Genomic DNA, 24,872 nt, shown 5'->3' on the forward strand with positions numbered 1-24,872 from the left:
CATTCTTTCCTGACCTTTCGCCCATATCTATGGCAGGCATCCCCAAAGGTTGCGAGTTATACTGGAAAACGGAGGTTTATATGTCTGTGGAAGGTCCAAAGATATCCATGGTTTCCCTCCTTTCTGTTGAAATTGTCCACATATTTATTTATTTGTTCATTAGCAACATTTATATCCCGCCCTTCTCACCCCAAAGGGGACTCAGGGCGGTTTACAAGTATATATACATACAATATATTATATTATACGACTATATTGCAATATTATTAGTAATATTGCATGTAATATAAATATACAATTATAATAGTGAATTATAATTATTATTACATTGTATTACATCATAATGTTATTATTAATGATACATGTATACACAATATATTATAATATTAGTATATTATTATATATTATTATATCATTAAATTGATACAGGAGACATAGTGGAAAGATGTCTTCCTGGCCCCGTCTTCTTTATTCTGGTCCAGAATGGCAGTTAGACATGCCCAATATAACAAACTTTAAGTACAGTACAGTCTCACTTATCCAACACTTGCTTATCCTATGTTCTGGATTATCCAATACATTTTTGTAGTCAATGTTTTCAATACATCATGATATTCTGGTGCTAAATTCGTAAATACAGTAATTACAACATAACATTACTGCGTATTGAACTACTTTTTCTGTCAAATTTGTTGTATAACATGAAGTTTTGGTGCTTAATTTGTAAAATCATAACCTCATTTGATGTTTAATAGGCTTTCTCTTAATCCCTCCTTATTATCCAACATATTCGCTTATCCAACATTCTGCTGGCCCATTTACGTTGGATAAGCGAGACTCTACTCTATATCATTAAATTGATACAGGAGACATAGTTGGAAAGATGTCTTCCTGGCCCCGTCTTCTTGATTCTGGTCCAGAATGGCAGTTAGACATGCCCAATAAAACAAACTTTAAGTACTGATAGACTTTCTGGGGGTGAACCTGGAACATCAGTTTATTTATTTTATTTATTTATTAGAACATTTATATCCCGCCCTTCTCACCCAACAGGGGACTCAGGGCGGCTTACAATAAAACACACATATAAAACCTGTACAATATACTATAAATCTGTTAAAAATTAACTTACATAAAACATTCAGTTGTAGTTCACCCACAATCTTACCCATTTTGTACAATTAAAAAATTGACTTTTTCAAATAAACCAGGCCAGGTTGGCTACACAAGCTAGTAAATAATAAAGAAACAAAATGGGAGATTTGTTTCCTTCGCAGCCAACTCACCGTCTTCCAGAAGAGTGGAGGGATGCTTGGGGAAGACAGGACTTCGCACGCCGTGTCGATGATGTCCTTGAGGAAGAAGAGCGACAGAGTACGTCCCATGCGACACAAGGCTTGATGACAGCGGGGCTTTGCAGTCCCAACCGCCCTGGGGAAAGAGGTCTGCCGGGGAGCCTTACCTGCTGGTTGCCCAACGTGTGCAGCTCCAGGGAGGTCAGGGCAAAGGAGAGCAGGCTGTAAATGCACAAGGAGACGGTGCTGGAGATGCACTGCAAAGGAAAGAAAAGGAAAGGAAAGTGTTACACTCATGCGCATCAAGGGCCACATCAGAGTCAGGCAAGCCCCCACCCTGGTAGCATTCAGAAAGAGCTTGAAAACCTGGCTCTTTACTCAGGCCTTTAGATAAAGATTGCTAATCCAGAAGCAATCTGTATCTGTGACCATTCTTGTACTGCGTTTGGTAGGGACGAGAGAGAGGGCCTTCTCGGCCGTGGCTCCCCGACTCTGGAACTCCCTCCCCAGGGAGATTAGGTTGGCTCCCTCTCTACCTTACTTTAGGAAGCAACTGAAGACTTGGATGTTTCGGCAGGCCTTCGGAGATAGTCATTAATTAATCAGCCCCAGTGGGTTTTTAATAATTTATCCTGTTTTTATTACGGTCTTACCATTTATGTGTTTTAAATGAAATTTTTATCTTGTATTGTTGTTTATATTGATATATTGTACTATTGTTTTATCTTTATATATTGTGATTGTATTTTGGTGCACAAAGGCAGGAGGGGGTTGGACTAAATGGCCCAAGGGGTCTCCTCTTCTCATCTAATTATTATTATAATAATAATAATATTAACATTGGGGCTGGGAGGCCATCTGTCAGGGGTGCTTTGTTTGTGCTTTTGGTGCACAAAGGCAGGAGGGGGTTGGACTAAATGGCCCAAGGGGTCTCCTCTTCTCATCTAATTATAATAATAATAATAATTAACATTGGGGCTGGGAGGCCATCTGTCAGGGGTGCTTGGTTTGTGCTTTTGGTGCACAAAGGCAGGAGGGGGTTGGACTAAATGGCCCAAGGGGTCTCCTCTTCTCATCTAATTATAATAATAATAATAATTAACATTGGGGCTGGGAGGCCATCTGTCAGGGGTGCTTGGTTCGTGCTTTTGGTGCACAAAGGCAGGAGGGGGTTGGACTAAATGGCCCAAGGGGTCTCCTCTTCTCATCTAATTATAATAATAATAATAATTAACATTGGGGCTGGGAGGCCATCTGTCAGGGGTGCTTGGTTTGTGCTTTTGGTGCACAAAGGCAGGAGGGGGTTGGACTAAATGGCCCAAGGGGTCTCCTCTTCTCATCTAATTATAATAATAATAATAATTAACATTGGGGCTGGGAGGCCATCTGTCAGGGGTGCTTTGTTTGTGCTTTTGGTGCACAAAGGCAAGAGGGGGTTGGACTAAATGGCCCAAGGGGTCTCCTCTTCTCATCTAATTATAATAATAATAATAATTAACATTGGGGCTGGGAGGCCATCTGTCAGGGGTGCTTGGTTTGTGCTTTTGGTGCACAAAGGCAGGAGGGGGTTGGACTAAATGGCCCAAGGGGTCTCCTCTTCTCATCTAATTATAATAATAATAATAATTAACATTGGGGCTGGGAGGCCATCTGTCAGGGGTGCTTGGTTCGTGCTTTTGGTGCACAAAGGCAGGAGGGGGTTGGACTAAATGGCCCAAGGGGTCTCCTCTTCTCATCTAATTATAATAATAATAATAATTAACATTGGGGCTGGGAGGCCATCTGTCAGGGGTGCTTGGTTTGTGCTTTTGGTGCACAAAGGCAGGAGGGGGTTGGACTAAATGGCCCAAGGGGTCTCCTCTTCTCATCTAATTATAATAATAATAATATTAACATTGGGGCTGGGAGGCCATCTGTCAGGGGTGCTTTGTTTGTGCTTTTGGTGCACAAAGGCAGGAGGGGGTTGGACTAAATGGCCCAAGGGGTCTCCTCTTCTCATCTAATTATAATAATAATAATAATTAACATTGGGGCTGGGAGGCCATCTGTCAGGGGTGCTTGGTTTGTGCTTTTGGTGCACAAAGGCAGGAGGGGGTTGGACTAAATGGCCCAAGGGGTCTCCTCTTCTCATCTAATTATAATAATAATAATAATTAACATTGGGGCTGGGAGGCCATCTGTCAGGGGTGCTTGGTTCGTGCTTTTGGTGCACAAAGGCAGGAGGGGGTTGGACTAAATGGCCCAAGGGGTCTCCTCTTCTCATCTAATTATAATAATAATAATAATTAACATTGGGGCTGGGAGGCCATCTGTCAGGGGTGCTTTGTTTGTGCTTTTGGTGCACAAAGGCAGGAGGGGGTTGGACTAAATGGCCCAAGGGGTCTCCTCTTCTCATCTAATTATAATAATAATAATAATTAACATTGGGGCTGGGAGGCCATCTGTCAGGGGTGCTTTGTTTGTGCTTTTGGTGCACAAAGGCAAGAGGGGGTTGGACTAAATGGCCCAAGGGTTCTCTTCCACCATTATATTATATTGTATGTATATATAACTTGTAAACTGCCCTGAGTCCCTTTCGGGGTGAGTAGGGTGGGATATAAATGTCGCTAATAATAATAATAATAATAATAATAATAATAAATTGTTATCATTAATAATAATAATAATCAATAAACATTATTAATAATTTATAAGATTAATAATATGATTGAAATGGGTCCTGAATGGGGAAAGAGCCTGGCCCCCAGACCTCAGGAGCCCCACAGATGGGCCTCAAAGAAGTGACCAAAGGCCGGACTCACGTTGCCTTCGCCACTGATGGAGCGCAGCAGCTTGGTCAGGTACTGGAAGACATTGAGCTGGATGGCGGCACTTCCCAGGCGGCGGATGACCCCGGGCGCCTCTTCGGGGCTGAGCGTGTGGCGGAGCAAGGCCCAGGCCAGGAGGATGGGGGCGTGGTGGGGGACGTCCCCCAGGGTCAGCAGCAGGCTGTCCATCTCCTGCCCAGAACAACAACAACAACAGGATGGAGGGAAAGCCGCAATGTCAAGCACGCAAGAGCCGGGAGCCCCCCTGGCTTCATTGACCCTTCTCTAGGTTTGTTCTAGGTCCCCCAAGCAATTATCTGCTAGAGCAAGGGTCCCCAAACTAAGGCCCGGGGGCCGAATGTGGCCCCCCAAGGTCATTTACTTGGCCCCTGCCCTCAGTTTTATAATATATTATTTTATATCAGTTTTACTAATATCATATATTGTATATACATATAATATTGATAATAATATTATAATCTAATACAATATAATACTTATAATAATAGCATATAATAATATCAATTATATATGTTACATATAATATTACTAATAATATTACAGTATAGTGGTATAGATCAATATAGTAATATATAATGCTAATATTGTTCAATGCTAATAATATAATATATTGTATGTACATCTAATTTGTAAGCCACTCTGAGTCCCCTTTGGGGTGAGAAGGGCGGGAAATAAATATAGTAAACAAATGTAGTAAATAAATAAATACAGTAGAGTCTCACTTATCCAACATAAACGGGCCGGCAGAACGTTGGATAAGTGAATATGTTGGATAATAAGGAGGGATTAAGGAAAAGCCTATTAAACATCAAATTAGGTTATGATTTTACAAATTAAGCACCAACACATCATGTTATACAACAAATTTGACAGAAAAAGTAGTTCAATACGCAGTAATGCTATGTAGTAATTACTGTATTTACGAATCTAGCACCAAAATATCATGATGTATTGAAAACATTGACTACAAAAATGTGTTGGATAATCCAGAACATTGGATAAGTGAGTGTTGGATAAGTGAGACTCTACTGTACATACATAAATTTTAGGCTTAGGCTCATCCTAATTCTGAAATGACTTGAAGGCACACAACAACAACAATCCTAATTGGCCAGAAGCAGGCCCACACTTCCCATTGAAATCCTGATAAATTTATGTTGGTTAAAATTGTTTTTATTTTTAAATATTGTATTGTTCTTTTGTTGTTGTTGTTTTTGCACGACAAATAAGACATGTGCAGTGTGCCTAGGAATTTGTTTGTTTTTTTCAAATGATCATTTGGCCCCTCGACCGTCTGACCGGCCCTCTGCTCAAAAAGTTTGGGGACCCCTGTGCTAGAGGATCCCATAATAATTATAACAATACACCATAATAATCATTATCAGAATAACAACAACATCATTTCTTTATTATCTGCCTCTCCTAATGGCTCAAGGCAGGGTACAACAGTTTTGTTGTTGTTGTTCAATCAATCATTTTATTAATGCTCAATGGTCATATGCATTTACAGAAACAACATCAAACAAACATATATGCAAAACACTGTAAAATCCAACAGTTAAAAGTAGGATGCAAGCAGGATAAAACAGAGCATGCAAAATATACACTGTGAGGTGCAGCAGCACAAGTGCAGCATGTGCTGGGAACTGCACAATTACCGGTAAAATGCCAATATACAAAATCAGTCATTTAAAAAACCATAAGTAACAATATCAACCAAGCATCTATAGAACCTTATTGATGTTATTTTTTGCCTCACCTAAGAGCTCACAGCGGGGTACAACACAGTCTAGTTGTTGTTGTTATTATTATTATTACAGTAGAGTCTCACTTATCCAAGCTAAACGGGCCGGCAGAACTTTGGATAAGCAAACATCTTAGATAATAAGGAGGGATTAAGGAAAAGGCTATTAAACATCAAATTAGGTTATGATTTTACAAATTAAGCACCAAAACATCATATTATACAACAAGTTTGATAGAAAAAGTAGTTCAATACGCAGTAATGTTATGTTGTAATTACTGTATTTACAAATTTAGACCCAAAATATCATGATATTGACCACAAAAATGGCTTGGATAATCCAGAAACTTGGATAAACGAGGCTTGGATAAGTGAGACACTGTATTATTATTATTATTATTACCACTGAGAGGTTTAGATTGAGTCCCAGTTTTTAAAAGAGATGTTTCACTGAAAATAACAATAACAATAACAACCACCTCCTAGAGGTTATACTGAGTCCCAGTTTTTAAAAGAGATGTTTCACTGAAAATGGTAATAGTAACAACAACAACAACAACAACCTCAAGGTTTAGGCTGACTCCCAGTCTTCAAAAAGGGATGTTTCGCTGAAAATAACAACAACAACCTCCTAGAATTTTCCACTGAGTCCCCATTTTTAAAAGGGATGTTTCACTGCAAACGATAATAGTAACAACAACAACAACCTAGAGGTTTAGGCTGAGTCCTAGTCTTTAAAAAGAGATGTTTCGCTGAAAATAACAACAATAACAATAACAACAACAACCTCCTAGAGGTTTACACTGACTCCCAGTTTTTAAAAGGGGAGTGTTTTACTGAAAATAATAATAATAATAATCAACATCAGCAGCAAAACAGCAATATAAAAACAATAACATTTTTTTAAATATTATCTGCCTCTCCTTACGGCTAAAGGCAGGGCTCAACATAGTTAAAATACATCATCACATTTCACACGGATAGGAAAATAGATCATTCTGGTCTCTCTCACAAAGTGACCATTTCTTTTTAAATTACCTGCCGGATCTGCCCGCTGACTGAAAACTTGTGCCCGTCTTTCATGCCGTCCAGCAAATGCTCATGCAGAGAATCCATCTCCATGCCTTCCACGACGATCAGAGCACTTAAATACCTGGGAGGGAAAATAATAATAATAATAATAATAATAATAATAATAATATAATTTTATTCTTGTACCCCGCCTCTATCTCCCCGCAGGGACTCAGGGTGGCTTACAAATGCAAAACAAGTATACGTACATAAAACATCAAATACCGAAAACGCACGAATGAAAAATTAAAACATACAATTAAAAATCAAACCATTAATAAGACAAAGTTAAAACGCAGCAAGAAAATATAAGGAAAGGGCAGAAGAGACAAAAACCTCAGACACACAAGGAGAGAAACTATGTTCTTGTTTTTGTTTTGAGTAGTACAGTAGAGTCTCACTTATCCAACATAAACGGGCCGTCAGGATGTTGGATAAGTGAATATGTTGGATAATAAGAAGAGATTAAGAAAAAGCCTATTAAATATCAAAATAGGTTGATTTTACAAATTAAGCACACATCATGTTATACAACAAATTTTACAGAAAAAGTAGTTCAATACGCAGTAATGCTATGTAGTAATTACTGTAGTTACGAATTTAGCACCAAAATATCATGATATATTGAAAACATTGACTACAAAAATGCGTTGGATAATCCAGAATGTTGGATAAGCGAGTGTTGGATAAGTGAGACTCTACTGTATTAGAAGAACTATAATTTACGGTTATTTTATATGTGTATAGTGTATCCTTATTATCCAACATATTCGCTTATCCAACATTCTGCCGGCCCGTTTATGTTGGATAAGTGAGACTCTACTGTATACATACATAAAACATCAAATACCGAAAACGCACGAATGAAAAATTAAAACATACAATTAAAAATCAAACCATTAATAAGACAAAGTTAAAACGCAGCAAGAAAATATAAGGAAAGGGCAGAAGAGACAAAAACCTCAGACACACAAGGAGAGAAACTATGTTCTTGTTTTTGTTTTGAGTAGTAAATCCAAAAGAAATCCAATCATTTCAGACTGAAGGATTGAGTTATTTCTTAAAGGGACAGGCAGTTCTACCGAGACCAAAGAAAGATGTCAGGGTTGGATCAGATGGCCCTGGGGTTCCCTTCCAACTCTAAGAAGCCATTTTCAAAAGCACAACAAGCCCGACTCGCCCGACACGGCGCACACACCCAATATGATCCACCAAGGGGTCCATGGTTTCGTCAATCAGGTGCCGGTTGGTCTGCCGCGAGCCGAAGCCTTGCTCTTTGAAGGTCTTGACAAAACCCAGCAGGTCCTCGGGGGGCATCTCGAAGTAGGCGTAATACAGGAAGATGACCTCCAGCAGGAAGGACTGCTCCCTCAGGCACTGCACGAACCAGGAGGAGACTTGCCGCTCCGTCTGTGCCAAAGGAAAAGCGCAACAGGGACTAGCATCACCAACACAGCTATCAACTTCTTCCCTCCATGCTGGCATTTTATTAAGGGGAAAAGATGCAGATAAACTTTTATTGCAGGAAATACGTAGCATAAGTAGATATAACATTAGATATTATAATATAATATATTGTATATACATATATTAATAATATTATAATGTAATACAACATAATAATAGGTAAAGGTTTTCCCCTGACATCAAGTCTAGTCGTGTCCGACTCTGGGGGTTGGTGCTCATCTCTAGTTCTAAGCAAAAGAGCCGGCGTTGTCCATAGACACCTCCAAGATCATGTGGCCACTGGCATGACTGCATGGAGCGCCGTTACCTTCCCGCCGGAGTGGTACCTATTGATCTACTCACATTTTTGCATGTTTTCGAACTGCTAGGTTGGCTCCCCGGATTTGAACTGCCAACCTTTTGGTCAGCAATTTCAGTAACTCAGTGGTTTAATCCACTGTGCCACCAGGGGGCCCTTAACAAAGCTAATAATAATAATAATAATAATAATAATAATAATAATAATAATAATAATAATACTTAATTTCTATCCCACCCTATCTCCACAATGGGGACTCAGGATGGTTAACAACATGTTGCAGCAAACATTCAATGACGTAAAATGTAAACGCCACACATTGGGTGCCATGCCAAAAGATCTCAGCCGGCATTTGGAAACAACAGACATTAACAAAATTACGATCTGACAACTGCAAAAGGCCACCCGACTGCATGCATCATCCAAAAATACATCACACACTCCTAGACACTTGGGAAGTGTTTGACTTGTGATTTTGTGAAACGAATTCCAGCATATCTATCTTGTTTGCTGTGTCATAATAAAATAATAATACTTTATTTCTATCCTACCCCATCTCCACAACGGGGACTCAGGATGGTTAACAACATGTTGCGGCAAACATTCAATGATGTAAAATGTAAACAATACACAGATAAATTACCATAAAACCAATAATAATAAAAAACCAATAATAATAAAACATTGACACTGAGCAATAATAAAAATTGCAACAATTTAGACATCACACAAAAATATATTTTAACTATCCTAGAAGTATGCAAGACCAATTTGGAAACTTGTGTATAATAACAGCAAAGAAATCAATTACCATGAGGCTTCCGTGGGTCTCCCACGTTGGGGCCTCCGCTCTGCACAGCTCCTCAAACTGTTTTCTGTAGTTCGGAACCAGCTCCTTATCCAGTTTGTCCACAAACTGCGAAAACGGGACCTGCAAAGCAGAGTGAAACAAGGATTGGTGATAAAGCTTCAGTGGAGACACCTTTTCCCCATGACAATAACTCTTTTGGGAGATATAAGGCAATTTACCAAAAGATAAGCCAACTAATGAGCAGTTCCATTTATGAGGATTTATGTGGTGGCTCACCATATGCGGGTGCCGCTCATCCTGGAAATAAGTGAGAAGGTGGAGGACGCAGCGAAGAAGGCAGATCCGTTCGTCGTAATAGTAGTCAGCAAACTGGGGAAACAGATAGCAGAGCCTTGGCCTCAGTTTGTCTGAAACCACAGCTGAAACTGCAACCCCACTTAATCCACACTGTATTTAATTAATTTTAATGTCTGCATTGCGTTTTTTTAAAACTGGCCAAAGTGTGGGATTGTTAGCCATCTCAAGTCCTCGCACAATATAATTTACAATAATATATAATAATATATTATATATTGTACATAAATATATTGATATTATAATGTAATACGATATAATAATACCATATAATATTAACTATTTATATATATAAAAGAGTGATGGCATCATGGCGACCCACAAAACAACAAAACTACAGGCCCCCCAACCTCGAAATTTGACAACACAACCCATCATCCACGCCTCTAGGTTGATACATCAAAAAGAAAACAAAAATAAAGTCCTAATTAGAGAGAGAGGAATAATTGCTTTTATCCAATTGCTGCCAGTTAGAAGGCTAAGCTCCTCCAACTTGGTCTCCTAGCAACCCAATAAAAATAATAAAAAACACTAAAAAATTAATACAATAAAATACTATAATAACAGAAAATAACTAAAAATAATACAAGAAAATAATAAAATATAATAAATAAAAAGATAACTTACAATAAAATTAATTAAAAAATACAAATAACGTCAAATAAAAATTACACAACAATTTTTAACCAATACCACCACCACTTTGCCACAGCAACGCGTGGCCGGGCACAGCTAGTATATTATATATTTAATGTAATATTACAGTATATTGATATAGTACAATATAGTAATTTATTGCTAGTATTGTGCTATGCTAGTAATATCCTAGATTGGATGTAAATTTAATTCGTAAGCCGCTCTGAGTCCCCTTCAGGGTGAGAAGGGCGGGATATAAATGTAATAAATAAATAAATATAATAATGATCATATTGTTAGCCGCCTGGAGTCCCCACAGCGAAGAAGACAGGGTATAGTATTAATAATGATGATGATGATATTGTTATCTGCCTTGAATCCCCACGGGGAGGAAGGCAGGGTATAAATAAATATCAATAATAATAATAATAATAATAATAATAATAATAATAATAATAATAATAATATTGTTAGCCACCTCAAGTCCCCACAGGGAGGAAGGCAGGGTATAAATAAAGTAAATATTAATAATGATGATGAATTGTTAGCCCCCTCGACTCCTCATGGGGAGGAAAGCAGCGTATAAATAAAGTAAATAATAATAATAATAATAATAATAACAATAATGATATTGTTAGTCACCTTGAGTCCCCACGGGGAGGAAGGCAGGGTATAAGTAAAGTAAATAACAATAATAGTGATGATATTGTTAGCTGCCTTGATTCCCCACAGGGAGGAAGGCAGGCTATAAATAAAGTAAATATTAATAATAATGATGATATTCTTAGCCACCTCGAGTCCCCACGGGGAGGAAGGAAGGCTATAAATAAAGTAACTATTAATAATGATGATTATATTTTTAGCTGCTTTGAGTCACGACAGGGAGGAAGGCAGGCTATAAATAAAGTAAATATTAATAATAATGATGATGATATTGTTAGCCGCCTTGTCCCCCCACGGGGAGGAAGGAAGGCTATAAATAAAGTAACTATTAATAATGATGATGATATTATTAGCCGCCTCGAGTCCCGACAGGGAGGAAGGCAGGCTATAAATAAAGTAAATATTAATAATAATAATAATAATAATAATAATAATAATAATAGCAACAACAACAACAACAACAATAACTACAGTGTTACCACAACAGAAACACGATTGCCACTGCAGGTGCACAATTACAACATTGTGGAGGCAGGAAATTATACCAAAATTCCAGCCAGAATAGCTAACTTGCTCCCCGAAGTGCTCCCAGCCGCCCCCAGTTTGAAACAGGAACCACATCGCAGATAACTGGCTCAACGAATGAGAACTTGCCACTGAAAATTCAAAACATTCAGGCTCCTGAGGCTCCGCGTATGGCACCTGATGCAAAGGAATTACTACCATGAATGAAGAAAAATGAAATGTAGAGACAAACTATTGAAAATTGAGCTTGAAGTTACTGACCTTTAGTATCAGAGCCTGGCATTGCCTTTCGTCCTGCACGACGGTCTTGAGAAAAGAACAAAAAATAATGGGTAAGGATTAGTTCATATCATACTGCCAAGGCGTGAATTGTGTAAAATAACAATAATAATAATAATAATAATAATAATAATAATATATTGCTATTATTGCTGTTTATTATTATTATTATTTACCTGCCTCTCCTTGTGATTAGCTGATATTTGTAGATTAGCTGATATTTGTACAGATAAGTCACCTAAAATTTATTAATTGCACTGAATAGTCTTGCAGCTTAAAAGCCTGGCCGCTTTCTACATACGGGCACGGTGTTTTCTTTTCTTTTCTTTTGATGGTCACTCCTTAGAAGTGATTGGTTTTGTGGCCAAATTTGGTGCGATTTGGCCCAGTGGTTTTGTTGTTAACTTGGTCCAAATTATGCACATTGCGTTTATATATATATATAGAGAGAGAGAGAGAGATAGATAGATAGGTATGTGTGTGTATGTATATAATAATAATAATAATAATAATAATAATAATAATAATAAAAACTTTATTTATATACTGCTCTATCTCCCTGAAGGGACTCAGGGCGGTTTCCAAAGAGTACAAATACAAAACAGCATACAATAAAATATAACAAAAATACATCATAGATAAAACACAGCAATTTCAGTTAAAAAACAATCACAGTGACAGCCTTCAATCATACATAAATGTGTGTTTATGTATGTATATATATTTATATATTTACGGTTTTGGACTCTGAAAGCACCTAAATATTTATTTATATGTGTATTTATAAATGTTTTTAATGTAATTTAATTTTCAAACGAGTTGAAATATTATTGCAACTATTATAAATGTGTTTTATATTGTCAGCCGCCCTGAGTCCCCGTACTGGGCGAGAAAGGTAGAAATGCTGTAATAAATAAATATATAATATAATATATAAAATTTTATATATATTGTTAATAATATACGTACAAATATATATATGTATGTATGGCTGGAGTTACACTTCAAAAATATCCCTGTTCCAACTAACAATCAAATTCAATTTAAGAACAAACCTATAGAACCGATCGTGTTCGTAACTTGGGGACTGCCTGTATAGGCTTTCTTCAACAACTACTTCCATTTTGAGAAGAAAAATACATTCCTCCGGCACTGGATTGACCATTAAATAGTTCCATTAAGGAGGCTGCAAGTATGATTAATATCAATAAGGAGTTTTGCTTTGGGTGGCTTTTGCAACTTAGTGAGAGAAACACACAATATTGATGCATGTCAACACAACTGCATAGGGAAAAACAACCTACTGACCTTGACCGAATCTCTGGTCCCTCTATAATCCTCTTGCAGATAACACTGTAACAGCTGCACACTTTGCTCTTCGTCCAAACTCTGGAGGAATATAATAATAACAATAATAACAACTTTATTCTTATACCCCGCCCCATCTCCCCGAAGGGACTCGGGGCGGCTTACATGGGGCCATGCCCGGACATAACAATATAAAAGCAAACAATGCAATAGAACAAATCAATCAACAATAAAAACAACAATATTGATAAAAACAGTCATAAAAAGTCAGCATACAAAATAGGTATTTAAAACATGAGTTGAATTCACATTAATGCATTTGTATCAAAAGGGCTGAAGACCATTCAAGAATCGCTGCTTCTTTTCAAAGTTACACAATTAACCAATAATATAATTACAACCCAGACACTATTATTTCCATTGAGACACTGAGATGATAATAATAATAATAATAATAATAATTTTATTTATATCCCGCCTCCATCTCCCCCGAAGGGGACTCGGGGCGGCTTACAGCAAAATCAAAATACAAGCAATGATAAAATATAAAACATCAAAGGACAAAAACAGAAACCAATAATAAAATATACACAATAGGCAAAAGAACACAACACAGAATTAAAACATCAAGTTAAAAACAATGAGGTTGCAATAGTGGATAAGCAAGGTGCACATTATGAGTAACAAATTCGTAAAAAGATAAAGTGCAATAGAATCATTTAAGGTCACATTAGGTAGGGAGAGTGTAAATGTTAGTTACATTTACACTCTTTCAACTTTTATTGTCCAGAGATCTGCAAACGAAGGAAGGCCAAGTGTGCTGCCACCTCTTACTCACCAAAAACTTGCTGACTCTCAGGGCCAGTTCTTTCAGCGGAGCAGAGACATTCTTGTCAGCTTTGACTTTGGCGGCAGAGTTTGCACTTTGGGTTAAAAGACAGAACAAAATGGTCAACCATTTTCAGAATTTAAACGGGGCAAAATACACGTATCTATACACATAATAAAAGTGAAAAAATGTATGTATGTGGCTGGGGTGTCCAGTTCCACAGACAATAATAATAATAATATAATAAAACTTTATTTATACCCCGCCACCATCTCCCCAACGGGGACTCGGGGCGGCTTACATGGGGCCATGCCCAAAGCAATACAATGTAAACAGCATATAAAAGAACAGCACAACACAATACAATAAGCAATACCGTAAATAATATCCATTACAAAATAAAACAAGGAGACAATAAAAACAAGGGCAGACCACATGAACATTAAGCTCCCACTTCCACCGTGAACATGTCCAAGAGCCCTGGAAATGTACCCAAGCTTGCATAATATAAATGCGCACCTAGCCAGTATAGTAACCTAAGTGTATACACATATGAAACAAGACACGATAATAAAATGAAGATAAGGGTCCATCACCCATACCTGGGTAGCTTGTAGTACGAAAGCCCTTCAAGTAGCCGCTGGGAGTGTTGATTTAATTCTTCTGTAATCTGAGCCTTGAACAAGAAAAAAAGAACCAAAGAGAATATATACAGAGCTATCTCAAAGCAGTATAGAGTCTCGCTTATCCAACAGAAACGGGGCAGCAGAACATTGGATAACAAGGAGGGATTAAGGAAAAGACTATTAAATATCAAATTAGGTTATGATTTTACAAATTAGGCACCAAAACATCATGATTTTACAACAAATCAACAGAAAAAGCAGTTCGATACATGGCAATGTTATGTAGTAATTACTGTATTTACTAATTTAGGGCCAAAAACACTGACTACAAAAAGGGACTGACTGCTAAAAGGCAGACTGCGTTGGATAATACAGAACGTTGGAAAAGCGAAACTACTGTATTTCAAAATAGTGGCCAAACTCCAAAGGATTTCTGTAAGGAAGCAGCTCCGAAACAAAACTACGGAAGGCTAACAACCCATTGAAAAATACTCTCAGAACATAAAGGTATATAATAGAATTATATAATCCTAAAGACCATCTAGTCCAACCCCCTTCTGCCAGCACAATTAAAGCCCTCCCAACAGATGACCATCCAGCCACTGCTGAAGAGAAAGAAATTAAATGATCCCACTTACGGCTTCTCTAAAAGATGACCTGCCCAACAGAATGGTCCATAGTTCTCGGTTGCTCCTATGGAAAATAAGAAAACAGATTAACATTTGTCAAATCCCAAGAAGGGACTTGTAAAGATATGAAGGGGCTTCATCATCAGGAACAAACACAATTGGTTTCCAACACACTGAACAAGACAAGCATTAAAAAGCACAACAAAACCACACCGTTCTTTGTAGGGAATCCATGGCAGCCTTCAGGTCAGCAACCCAACCTTCAAGTCACAAGGCTTTAATCCACTGTGACACCGGGGGCTCCTATTATTATTATTTATATCAATATAAACAATCTAAACAATACTCGTATTACAGTAGTCTCACTTATCCAAGCTAAACAGGCCAGCAGAACGTTGGATAAGCGAATATGTTGGATAATAAGGAGAGATTAAGAAAAAGCCTATTAAACATCAAATTAGGTTATGATTTTACAAATTAAGCACCAAAACATCATGTTATACAACACATTTGACAGAAAAAGTAGTTCAATATGCAGTAATGTTATTATTACTATATTTACGAATTTAGCACCAAAATATCACGATATATTGAAAACATTGACTACAAAAATGCGTTGGATAATCCAGAACGTTGGATAAGCGAGGCTTGGATTAGTGAGACTCTACGGTATTGATACAGTACAATATAGTAATTTATTACCAGTATTGTACTTTGCTAATAATATAATATTGTATGTAAATTTAATTTGTAAGCCGCTCTGAGTCCCCTTCGGGGTGAGAAGGGCGGCATATAAATGTAGCTAATAAATAAATAATTAATAAATACTTTTACAACCTCTCCGTTTTAATCCATGTTTTTATTAGTTCTTGTCATTGGTTTTTATTGGCTAATGTTTACATTTTTATAATTGTGTATCTCTTTTGTCTATTGTTGTGTTTTATATGGCTATTGTTTTTATTCGGGCTTGGCCCATGTAAGTCGCCCTGGGTCCCCTTTGGGGAGATAGAGGCGGGGTATAAAAATAAAGTTTTTATCATTTTTATTATGATGATACATCTTCCATAGAGGCAACCCTTAAAGGCACAGGCGCCTATTTTTCTCTTGAACATGGCCACGTTAGTTAGACCTCTTTCAACCACCTACAGTAGAGTCTCACTTATCCAACACTCGCTTCTCCAACGTTCTGGATTATCTAACGCATTTTTGTAGTCGATGTTTTCAATAAATCGTGATATTTTGGTGCTAAATTCGTAAATACAGTAATTACTACATAGCATTCCTGTGTATTGAACTACTTTTTCTGTCAAATTTGTTGTATAACATGATGTTTGTGTGCTTAATTTGTAAAATCATAACCTAATTTGATGTTTAATAGGCTTTTCCTTAATCCCTCCTTATTATCCAACATATTTGCTTATCCAAGCTTCTGCCGGCCCTTTTAGCTTGGATAAGTGAGACTCTACTGTACTTTTTCTGTCAAATTTGTTGTATAACATGATGCTTGGGTGCTTAATTTGTAAAATAATGACCTAATTTGATGTTTAATAGGCTTTTCCTTAATCCCTCCTTATTATCCAAGTTATTCGCTTATCCAAGCTTCTGCCGGCCCGTTTATGTTGGATAAGTGAGACTCTACTGTATATATACACACACACACATATATATGGCACATACATATATAGACATGTAAATATAAATATATATAAATATATACACATACATATATATGGATATATACATACACACACATATATACGTACATATATACAGTACATACATACATATACACACATATTTACATACATATATGCATAGTAAGTAAGTAAGTAAAAGTTTATTTGTATACCGCCCTCTCTCCCGAAAGGGACTCAGGTCGGTTTCCAATATAAAATCAGCATAAAACATTGTACAATAAAACACTGAAACACTGTAAAACGCTATAAGAATGAAAAACAAAAACAAAACATAACAATTGACTAAAACAATCACATAAACAGAAGGAATATAATCACTCAAATAACATGAGGAAAAAAGGACCACTGGGATGGAGGAGAGGATGGCCTGGAGGGACCACTAGAACTAAAATACAATGTTATATTCTAAGATGATTTCGGGCAGAGGAATATAGTGCAATGTTTCAAGTCAAAGAGATGGCCTGTGCAACTACTATAGCTATGGGTATAGCTACATACATACACATATGTACATATCTATACCTTAATAAAGTTTTTATCATTGTGATTATTATGATACATCTTCCATAGAGGCAACCCTTAAAGGGACAGGCGCCTATTTTTCTCTTGAACACGGCCACGTTAGTTAGACCTCTTTCAACCACCTATTTGTGGTTGTGGTTTATACTGTTTTAATTCTTTTAATTTGCCTTTGTTTTGTATTGTTATATTGTGTGTTGAGGCCTTGGCCTTTGTAAGCCGCATCGAGTCCTTCGGGAGATGCTAGCGGGGTACAAATAAAGTTTAATAATAATAATAGGTTATGATTTTACAAGTTAAGCACCAAAACATCATGTTATACAGAAAATTTGACAGAAAAAGTAGCTCATTACACATTAATGCTATGTAGTAATTACTGTATTTAGGAATTTAGCACCAAAATATCACAATGTATTGAAAACATTGACTACAAAAATGCGTTGGATAATCCAGAACGTTGGATAAGCGAGGCTTGGATTAGTGAGACTCTACTGTATATATAAATATACACACACACATATATATGGACATATATACACACACACATATATATACATACATATATACAGTACATACACATATATGCATACATATATGCATACATACACATATGTACATTTCTATACATTAATAAAGTTTTTATCATTGTGATTTTATCATTGTGATTATCTGCTATCTTTTCCTTAGTTCCCTGTGGTTTTATTCTTATCCTTTTTCTTATCCTTTTCTCACCCCGAGTTTTAACTGAGTATTCGTGCGGCCTGCCCTGTTATATTGTTCTTTGGATTTTGTGTTGTACTGTATATGATTCTTTATTGTATTGTTGTAATTGTATTATGATATGTTGTTTTTATATTGTGTTATATTGTATTTTTCCCGGGCATGGCCCCCATGTAAGCCGCCCCGAGTCCCCATTGGGGAGATGGTGGCGGGGTATAAATAAAGTTTTATTATTATTATTATTATTATTATTATGATACAACTTCCATAGAGGCAACCCTTAAAGGGACAGGAGCCTATTTTTCTCTTGAACACGGCCACCTCAGTTAGACCTCTTTCAACCACCTATTTCCATCCTCACAGGCCTGGGCCAACTTGGGCCTTCAACCCAGGTGTTTTGGACTGCAACTCCCACCATTCCTCACAGCCTCAGGCCCTTTCCTTTTCCCCCTCAGCCGCTTAAGCGGCTGAGGGGGAAAAGGAAGGGGCCTGAGGCTGTGAGGAATGGTGGGAGTTGCAGTCCAAAACACCTGAAGGGCCTAAGTTGGCCCTTAAAGGCACAGGAGCCCTTTTTACCTCAGGCCTCCCCTCAGGAACGGTTTTTCGTGAGGGGAAAAAAAAAACCCCGAAATGGACACCTTTGGGTGTCTCTTTTTCCTCATAACACTTATCCCGCGTCGAACCCGGGTTAATTCCCTCCCACTTTCCCCTCAGCCGTGGCTTTTTTTTTTTTTTCCCCGCGCGCGCTCGCGACTCTTTTCTACCTCGCCGCTTGCCCGCCGGCCGCCATCTTTGTTCTCCGAAGCCGGCTCACGTGACTCCCCTCTGATTGGCTGTTCCTTTCTCCTTATAAGCCCCTCCCCCCGGAAGCCTGGCTCGACTTCGACGGTTGGGCGGGAGAGAACTGCGCATGCGTGGTTCTCTAGACGAGCTGACGTCAAGATGGCTGCCTCCAGCAGGGTGAGTTGAGTATGAAAGGCGAGGCTGTGGTAATTATATATGTATAATAAAATTACAATATATATAATTATAATTGTCATCAAGGATTAGCAAACATCCGGGCAATGTCCCCTGGGCAACGTCCTTGCAGACAGCCAATTCTCTCACACTCCAGAAGCGACTCAAGTTGCTCCTGACACGAAAAAAAATAAATGTATAAAATGACAATATATATATATATATACACACATATATAATTATAATTGTCATAATTTATACAATATTATTATTATTATTATTATTAATAATAATAATAATATGATTTGTTGTGAGTTTTCCCCTGGGCAACGTCCTTGCAGACGGCCAATTCTCTCACACTCCAGAAGCGACTCGAGTTGCTCCTGACACAAAAAAAAATAAATGTATAAAATGACTATATATATATATATATATAATTATAATTGTCATAATTTATACAATATTAATAATAATAATATGATTTGTTATGAGTTTTCCCCTGGGCAACGTCCTTGCAGACGGCCAATTCTCTCACACTCCAGAAGCGACTCGAGTTGCTCCTGACACGAAAAAAAATAAATGTATAAAATGACAATATATATATATATATAATTATAATTGTCATAATTTATACAATAATATTAATAATAATAATAATATGATTTGTTGTGAGTTTTCCCCTGGGCAACGTCCTTGCAGACAGCCAATTCTCTCACACTCCAGAAGCGACTCGAGTTGCTCCTGACACGAAAAAAAATATGTAGAAAATGACAATATATATATATATATAATTATAATTGTCATAATATGATTTGTTGTGAGTTTTCCCCTGGGCAACATCCTTGCAGACGGCCAATTCTCTCACACTCCAGAAGCGACTCGAGTTGCTCCTGACACGAAAAAAAATAAATGTATAAAATGACAATATATATATATATATATAATTATAATTGTCATAATTTATACAATAATATTAATAATAATAATAATATGATTTGTTGTGAGTTTTCCCCTGGGCAACGTCCTTGCAGACGGCCAATTCTCTCACACTCCAGAAGCGACTCAAGTTGCTCCTGACACGAAAAAAAAAATGTATAAAATGACAATATATATATATATAATTATAATTGTCATAATATGATTTGTTGTGAGTTTTCCCCTGGGCAACGTCCTTGCAGACGGCCAATTCTCTCACACTCCAGAAGTGACTCAAGTTGCTCCTGACACGAAAAAAAATAAATGTATAAAATGACAATATATATATTTATAATTATCATAATATGATTTGTTGTGAGTTTTCACCTGGGCAACGTCCTTGCAGACGGCCAATTCTCTCTCACTCCAGAAGCGACTCAAGTTGCTCCTGACACGAAAAAATAAATGTATAAAATGACAAACTAAATATATAATTATAATTGTCATAATATGATTTGTTGTGAGTTTTCCCCTGGGCAACGTCCTTGCAGACGGCCAATTCTCTCACACTCCAGAAGCGACTCGAGTTGCTCCTGACACGAAAAAAAATATGTAGAAAATGACAATATATAATATATATAATTATAATTGTCATAATATGATTTGTTGTGAGTTTTCCCCTGGGCAACGTCCTTGCAGACGGCCAATTCTCTCACACTCCAGAAGCGACTCGAGTTGCTCCTGACACGAAAAAAAATAAATGTATAAAATGACAATATTATTGTCATAATATGATTTGTTGTGAGTTTTCCCGAGCTGTATGGCCATGTTCCAGAAGCATTTTCCCATGTGGAACCAAGGCAGGAAGCAGCCAGGCTTTGGAGCTGCAAGGCCATTCAATGCTAATCAAGGTGATTAACTGCAACATTCGCACTTGCTTCCAACAGACAAGACATTGCACAGATATGTGAACCCCACTGGCCTGTGTCATACTAATAATAATAATAATAATAATAATTAACTCACAACCTCTGAGGATGCCTGTCACAGAGGTGGGCGAAACGTCAGGAGAGAATGCTTCTGGAACATGGCCAGACAGCCCGGAAAAGTCACAACAACCCAGTGATTCCGGCCATGAAAGCTTTCGACAGTGTCATAATATGTCATTATATATATATATTATATATATATACACATACACACACACACACACACACACACATACATACATAGAATAAATATAATGCAATATATATATAATTTAGAGAAATACTCAATGTCATAATATAATATTATATGATGTTATATAGTCAGTATATGTATAATGTAATATATAAGCAATATCATAATATGTCATCATATGCTTATAACATGTATGTAATATATATAATGTCATAATATTATATTACAGTAGAGTCTCACTTATCCATCACTCCCTTATCCAAGTTTCTGGATTATCCAAGCCATTTTTGTAGTCAATGTTTTCAATATATTGTGATATTTTGGTGCTAAATTCGTAAATACAGTAATTACTACGTAGCATTACTGCGTATTGAACTACTTTTTCTGTCAAATTTGTTGTAAAACATGAAGTTTTGGTGCTTAATTTGTAAAATCATAACCTAATTTGATGTTTAATAGGCTTTTCCTTAATCCCTCCTTATTATCCAAGATATTCGCTTATCCAAGCTTCTGCCAGCCCATTTAGCTTGGATAAGTGAGACTCTACTGTATATACACACACACAGTGTGTGTGTGTGTGTGTGTGTATATATATATGTGTATATAAAACACCTATTATGACATTGTGTATTTCTCTATTATATTATTCATATATATTGTCATATATTATATATTACATATAATATTATGACATATATATTACATATATGTTATAAGTATATGGTGACATATACTACTACTGTATATGTAACATCCCAAGAAATGAGAGATTTCGTGTCTGGGGAGATCAAATAGTGGAAGATATCGATCATTTTTTGATTGACTGCCCAGCATATGCCGAACTTCGACACAGTTATTTACATCCATTACTATCTAATTGTAGGTTCCCCAACAGAAATGATCTTCTGACAGTGCTCTTGCAAGGACAAGAAAGATCCAGCATAATTAGAGTAAGCCGTTTTATCCTAAAAGCTATCAAGTAAAGAGCACATTTCTTGAAAGAAGAATCAGGAAAATAAGATTTTGTCGGCAAACAGATGGTCAGCTGCCTGTCCTCCCATCCTTTTTGCCTTGTTTTTATTTATGTTGCACTTTGAAATGGTCATATGACTGGTCAAATAAATTTATAATATTATGATACAGTAGAGTCTCACTTATCCAACATAAACGGGCCGGCAGAATGTTGGATAAGCGAATATGTTGGATAATAAGGAGGCATTAAGGAAAAGCCTATTAAACATCAAACTGGGTTATGATTTTACAAATGAAGCACCAAAACATCATATTAGACAACAAATTTGGCAGAAAAGGTAGTTCAATACACAGTAATGCTATGTAGTAATTACTGTATTTATGAATTTAGCACCAAAATATCACGATATATTGAAAACATTGACTACAAAAATGCGTTGGATAATCCAGAATGTTGGATAAGCGAGTGTTGGATAAGTGAGACTCTACTGTATATATTATAATATATCCTGGCCTTTCATGGCTTTTTTGTTTTCCAGAGATGGTACCAAAGAGATGTGAGTGAAGCTCCACGAGTGGAAGAGGGAGAGCGTGCCTGAGAGAGGGGGGGGGGGCTTTGGTGGCGCCATGCCGGAGAAGCGGGTGCTGGTGGAGTCCCTGGTGGTCTTTGCCGTGGCGCTGTGCGTCCACCGTGCGGTGTGGGACCGCTTCTCCTGGTGCGCGCTGGCCCTGGCTGTGCAGGCCTTCTACGTGCAGTTCAAGTGGGACCACCTGCTGCGCCTGGGCAACGCCGTCTTCCGCTTCCGGGCGGGCGCCAACAGCGGCCTGCTCCCGGCCTGCATGGTGGCCCCGCTGCTGGGCATCGTGATGAAGGAGCGGTGCGGGGCGGCCGGCATGGTCTACTTCGAGCGCCTGGGCCTGGTGGTGTCCTCGTCCGGCATGGCCATCGCCCTCTTCCTCTCCGTCATCGCCCTGGGCGTCACCAAGCCCACGCCCACCAACACCTGCGTCCTCTCGGGCGTGGCGGGGGGCCTCTTTGTCTACACCGCGAAGCACTCCTTGACCGTCTCCGAGGTCATTGAGGTGCTGGAGGTGCTGCTCATCTTCGTCTATCTCAGCATGGTCCTGCTCTACCTCCTGCCCCGGTGCTTCACCCCCGGGGAGGCCCTGCTCGTCCTCACCGGCATCAGCTTCGTCCTCAACCAGCTCATCAAGCGCTCACTCAATGCCGGCGAGAGCAAAGGCGACCCCGTGGACTTCTTCCTGATGGTGGTGGTGGTCGGGGTGGTCCTCCTGGGCCTCTTCTTCGCCGCCCTCTTCTTCTTCATGGACTCCGGCACCTGGGTGTCCTCCATGTTCTTCCACATGATGACGGCGGTGCTGGGCCTGGGCGTCATCATGCCGTGGCTGTATCGCCTCATCCGGCGCAACCCCTTGTTTTGGTTCTACCAGTTCCTTTCCCAGACGCAGAGACGGGTCTATCTCCTCTCCTACTGGGTCCTTTTGGCCGCTTCGGCGTGCGCCGTGGTGTTGTACCAGAACGCCAAGCGGGCCTCGGGCTCGAAAAAACACCAGGCGTCGACGGTCACGAGGAAGTATTTCCATCTCATCGTGGTGGCCACGTACGTCCCGGGGCTCATCTACGACCGCCAGCTGCTTTACGTGGCTTCGGCGGTGTGCCTGGGGGTCTTCATCCTCCTGGAGTACGTCCGGTTCTTCACCATCAAGCCCTTCGGACACTGGCTGCGGCACTTGCTCTCGCTCTTCCTGGACGAGCGGGACAGCGGGCCCCTGGTCCTGACGCACATTTACCTCCTGCTGGGGATGTCCCTCCCCGTCTGGCTCTTCCCCAGGCCTTGCGCCCCCAAAGGGGCCCTGCCCGGAGCGGGGGCCCTGGCCCACTATGCGGGGGTCCTGGCCGTCGGGGTCGGGGACTCGGTGGCCTCCGTCTGCGGCAGCACCATGGGCGAGATCCGCTGGCCCGGCACCAAGAAGACCTTCGAGGGGACCATGACCGCCATCTTCGCGCAGGTCATCGCGGTGGCCGTCATCCTCATCTTCGACCCGGCCGTGGACCTCAACGCCAGCTACGCCTGGATCCTGGCCTCCATCACCTTGGTCTCCCTCTTGGAGGCCTACACCAGCCAGGTAGACAACCTGCTCCTCCCGCTCTACCTCCAGATCCTGCTCATGGCTTAGCTGGCGCATGGGAAGCAGAGGTTTTAATCATGTTATGGTTTTCGGTGGCTTCGCGTCATGTCAGCTCGTACCATGGCTGTGGCTTGTGACATGTCCAAAACGGTCGCTCCCGGGTCCAATCGATATTTAAAACAGGAATGCAAACACATTGTTGTCTTGTTGTTTTTCATTCCAAAATGGCTCCCTATATATAGTCGTCCCATCCTAATTGGTTCTATCATATTTTTTTTTCCGTGTCAGGAGTTGCTTCTGGAGTGAGAGAATTGGCCGTCTGCAAGGATGTTGCCCAGGGGACGCCCAGATGTTTTGATGCAGGGGTCCTCAAACTTTTAAAGCCGAGGGCCGGTC

General features: G+C 39.0%; 3 protein-coding genes across 6 annotated transcripts in view; 2 read left to right on the forward strand and 1 right to left on the reverse strand.

Moving 5' to 3' along the window:
• The window catches only part of nup188 (nucleoporin 188), a 71,457-nt gene extending 52,283 nt beyond the window's left edge, over nucleotides 1-19,174 (reverse strand). For both annotated transcript variants that reach the window (XM_062959897.1, XM_062959896.1), the window contains exons 1-13: nucleotides 19,064-19,174; nucleotides 15,373-15,427; nucleotides 14,711-14,784; nucleotides 14,118-14,202; nucleotides 13,280-13,360; nucleotides 11,954-11,998; nucleotides 9,791-9,883; nucleotides 9,515-9,634; nucleotides 8,137-8,348; nucleotides 6,906-7,020; nucleotides 4,097-4,294; nucleotides 1,463-1,552; nucleotides 1,287-1,352 (exon numbers count right to left, since the gene is read on the reverse strand). In XM_062959897.1, coding sequence (XP_062815967.1) covers nucleotides 1,287-1,352; nucleotides 1,463-1,552; nucleotides 4,097-4,294; nucleotides 6,906-7,020; nucleotides 8,137-8,348; nucleotides 9,515-9,634; nucleotides 9,791-9,883; nucleotides 11,954-11,998; nucleotides 13,280-13,360; nucleotides 14,118-14,202; nucleotides 14,711-14,784; nucleotides 15,373-15,427; nucleotides 19,064-19,089 — 1,260 coding nt within the window. In that variant the 5' untranslated portion in view covers nucleotides 19,090-19,174. The remainder of the gene's footprint in view (nucleotides 1-1,286; nucleotides 1,353-1,462; nucleotides 1,553-4,096; nucleotides 4,295-6,905; nucleotides 7,021-8,136; nucleotides 8,349-9,514; nucleotides 9,635-9,790; nucleotides 9,884-11,953; nucleotides 11,999-13,279; nucleotides 13,361-14,117; nucleotides 14,203-14,710; nucleotides 14,785-15,372; nucleotides 15,428-19,063) is intronic.
• zer1 (zyg-11 related cell cycle regulator) overlaps nucleotides 1-24,872 on the forward strand; it is a 244,875-nt gene that overhangs the window by 77,441 nt on the left and 142,562 nt on the right. The gene's annotated exons all lie outside the window — the stretch shown is intronic.
• On the forward strand, nucleotides 19,154-24,672 carry dolk (dolichol kinase). Of its 2 annotated transcripts, XM_062959925.1 has the most exons (3): nucleotides 19,181-19,259; nucleotides 22,237-22,303; nucleotides 22,865-24,672. In XM_062959925.1, exon 3 carries the CDS (start codon nucleotides 22,953-22,955, stop codon nucleotides 24,522-24,524), a length of 1,572 nt encoding a protein of 523 aa, XP_062815995.1. In that variant the 5' UTR covers nucleotides 19,181-19,259; nucleotides 22,237-22,303; nucleotides 22,865-22,952; the 3' UTR covers nucleotides 24,525-24,672. The 2 variants fall into 2 exon arrangements, with proteins under 2 accessions (XP_003230543.1, XP_062815995.1); XM_003230495.4 differs by lacking the exon at nucleotides 22,237-22,303 and having other exon boundaries at nucleotides 19,154-19,259.

Source organism: Anolis carolinensis, unplaced genomic scaffold (genome assembly GCF_035594765.1).
Source record: "Anolis carolinensis isolate JA03-04 unplaced genomic scaffold, rAnoCar3.1.pri scaffold_7, whole genome shotgun sequence".
Taxonomy (NCBI): Eukaryota; Metazoa; Chordata; class Lepidosauria; order Squamata; family Dactyloidae; genus Anolis; species Anolis carolinensis.

Bases quoted from the DNA above. Each gene is read 5' to 3' on its own strand.
- dolk (XM_003230495.4), top strand. From the start codon at position 22,953: ATGCCGGAGAAGCGGGTGCTGGTGGAGTCCCTGGTGGTCTTTGCCGTG.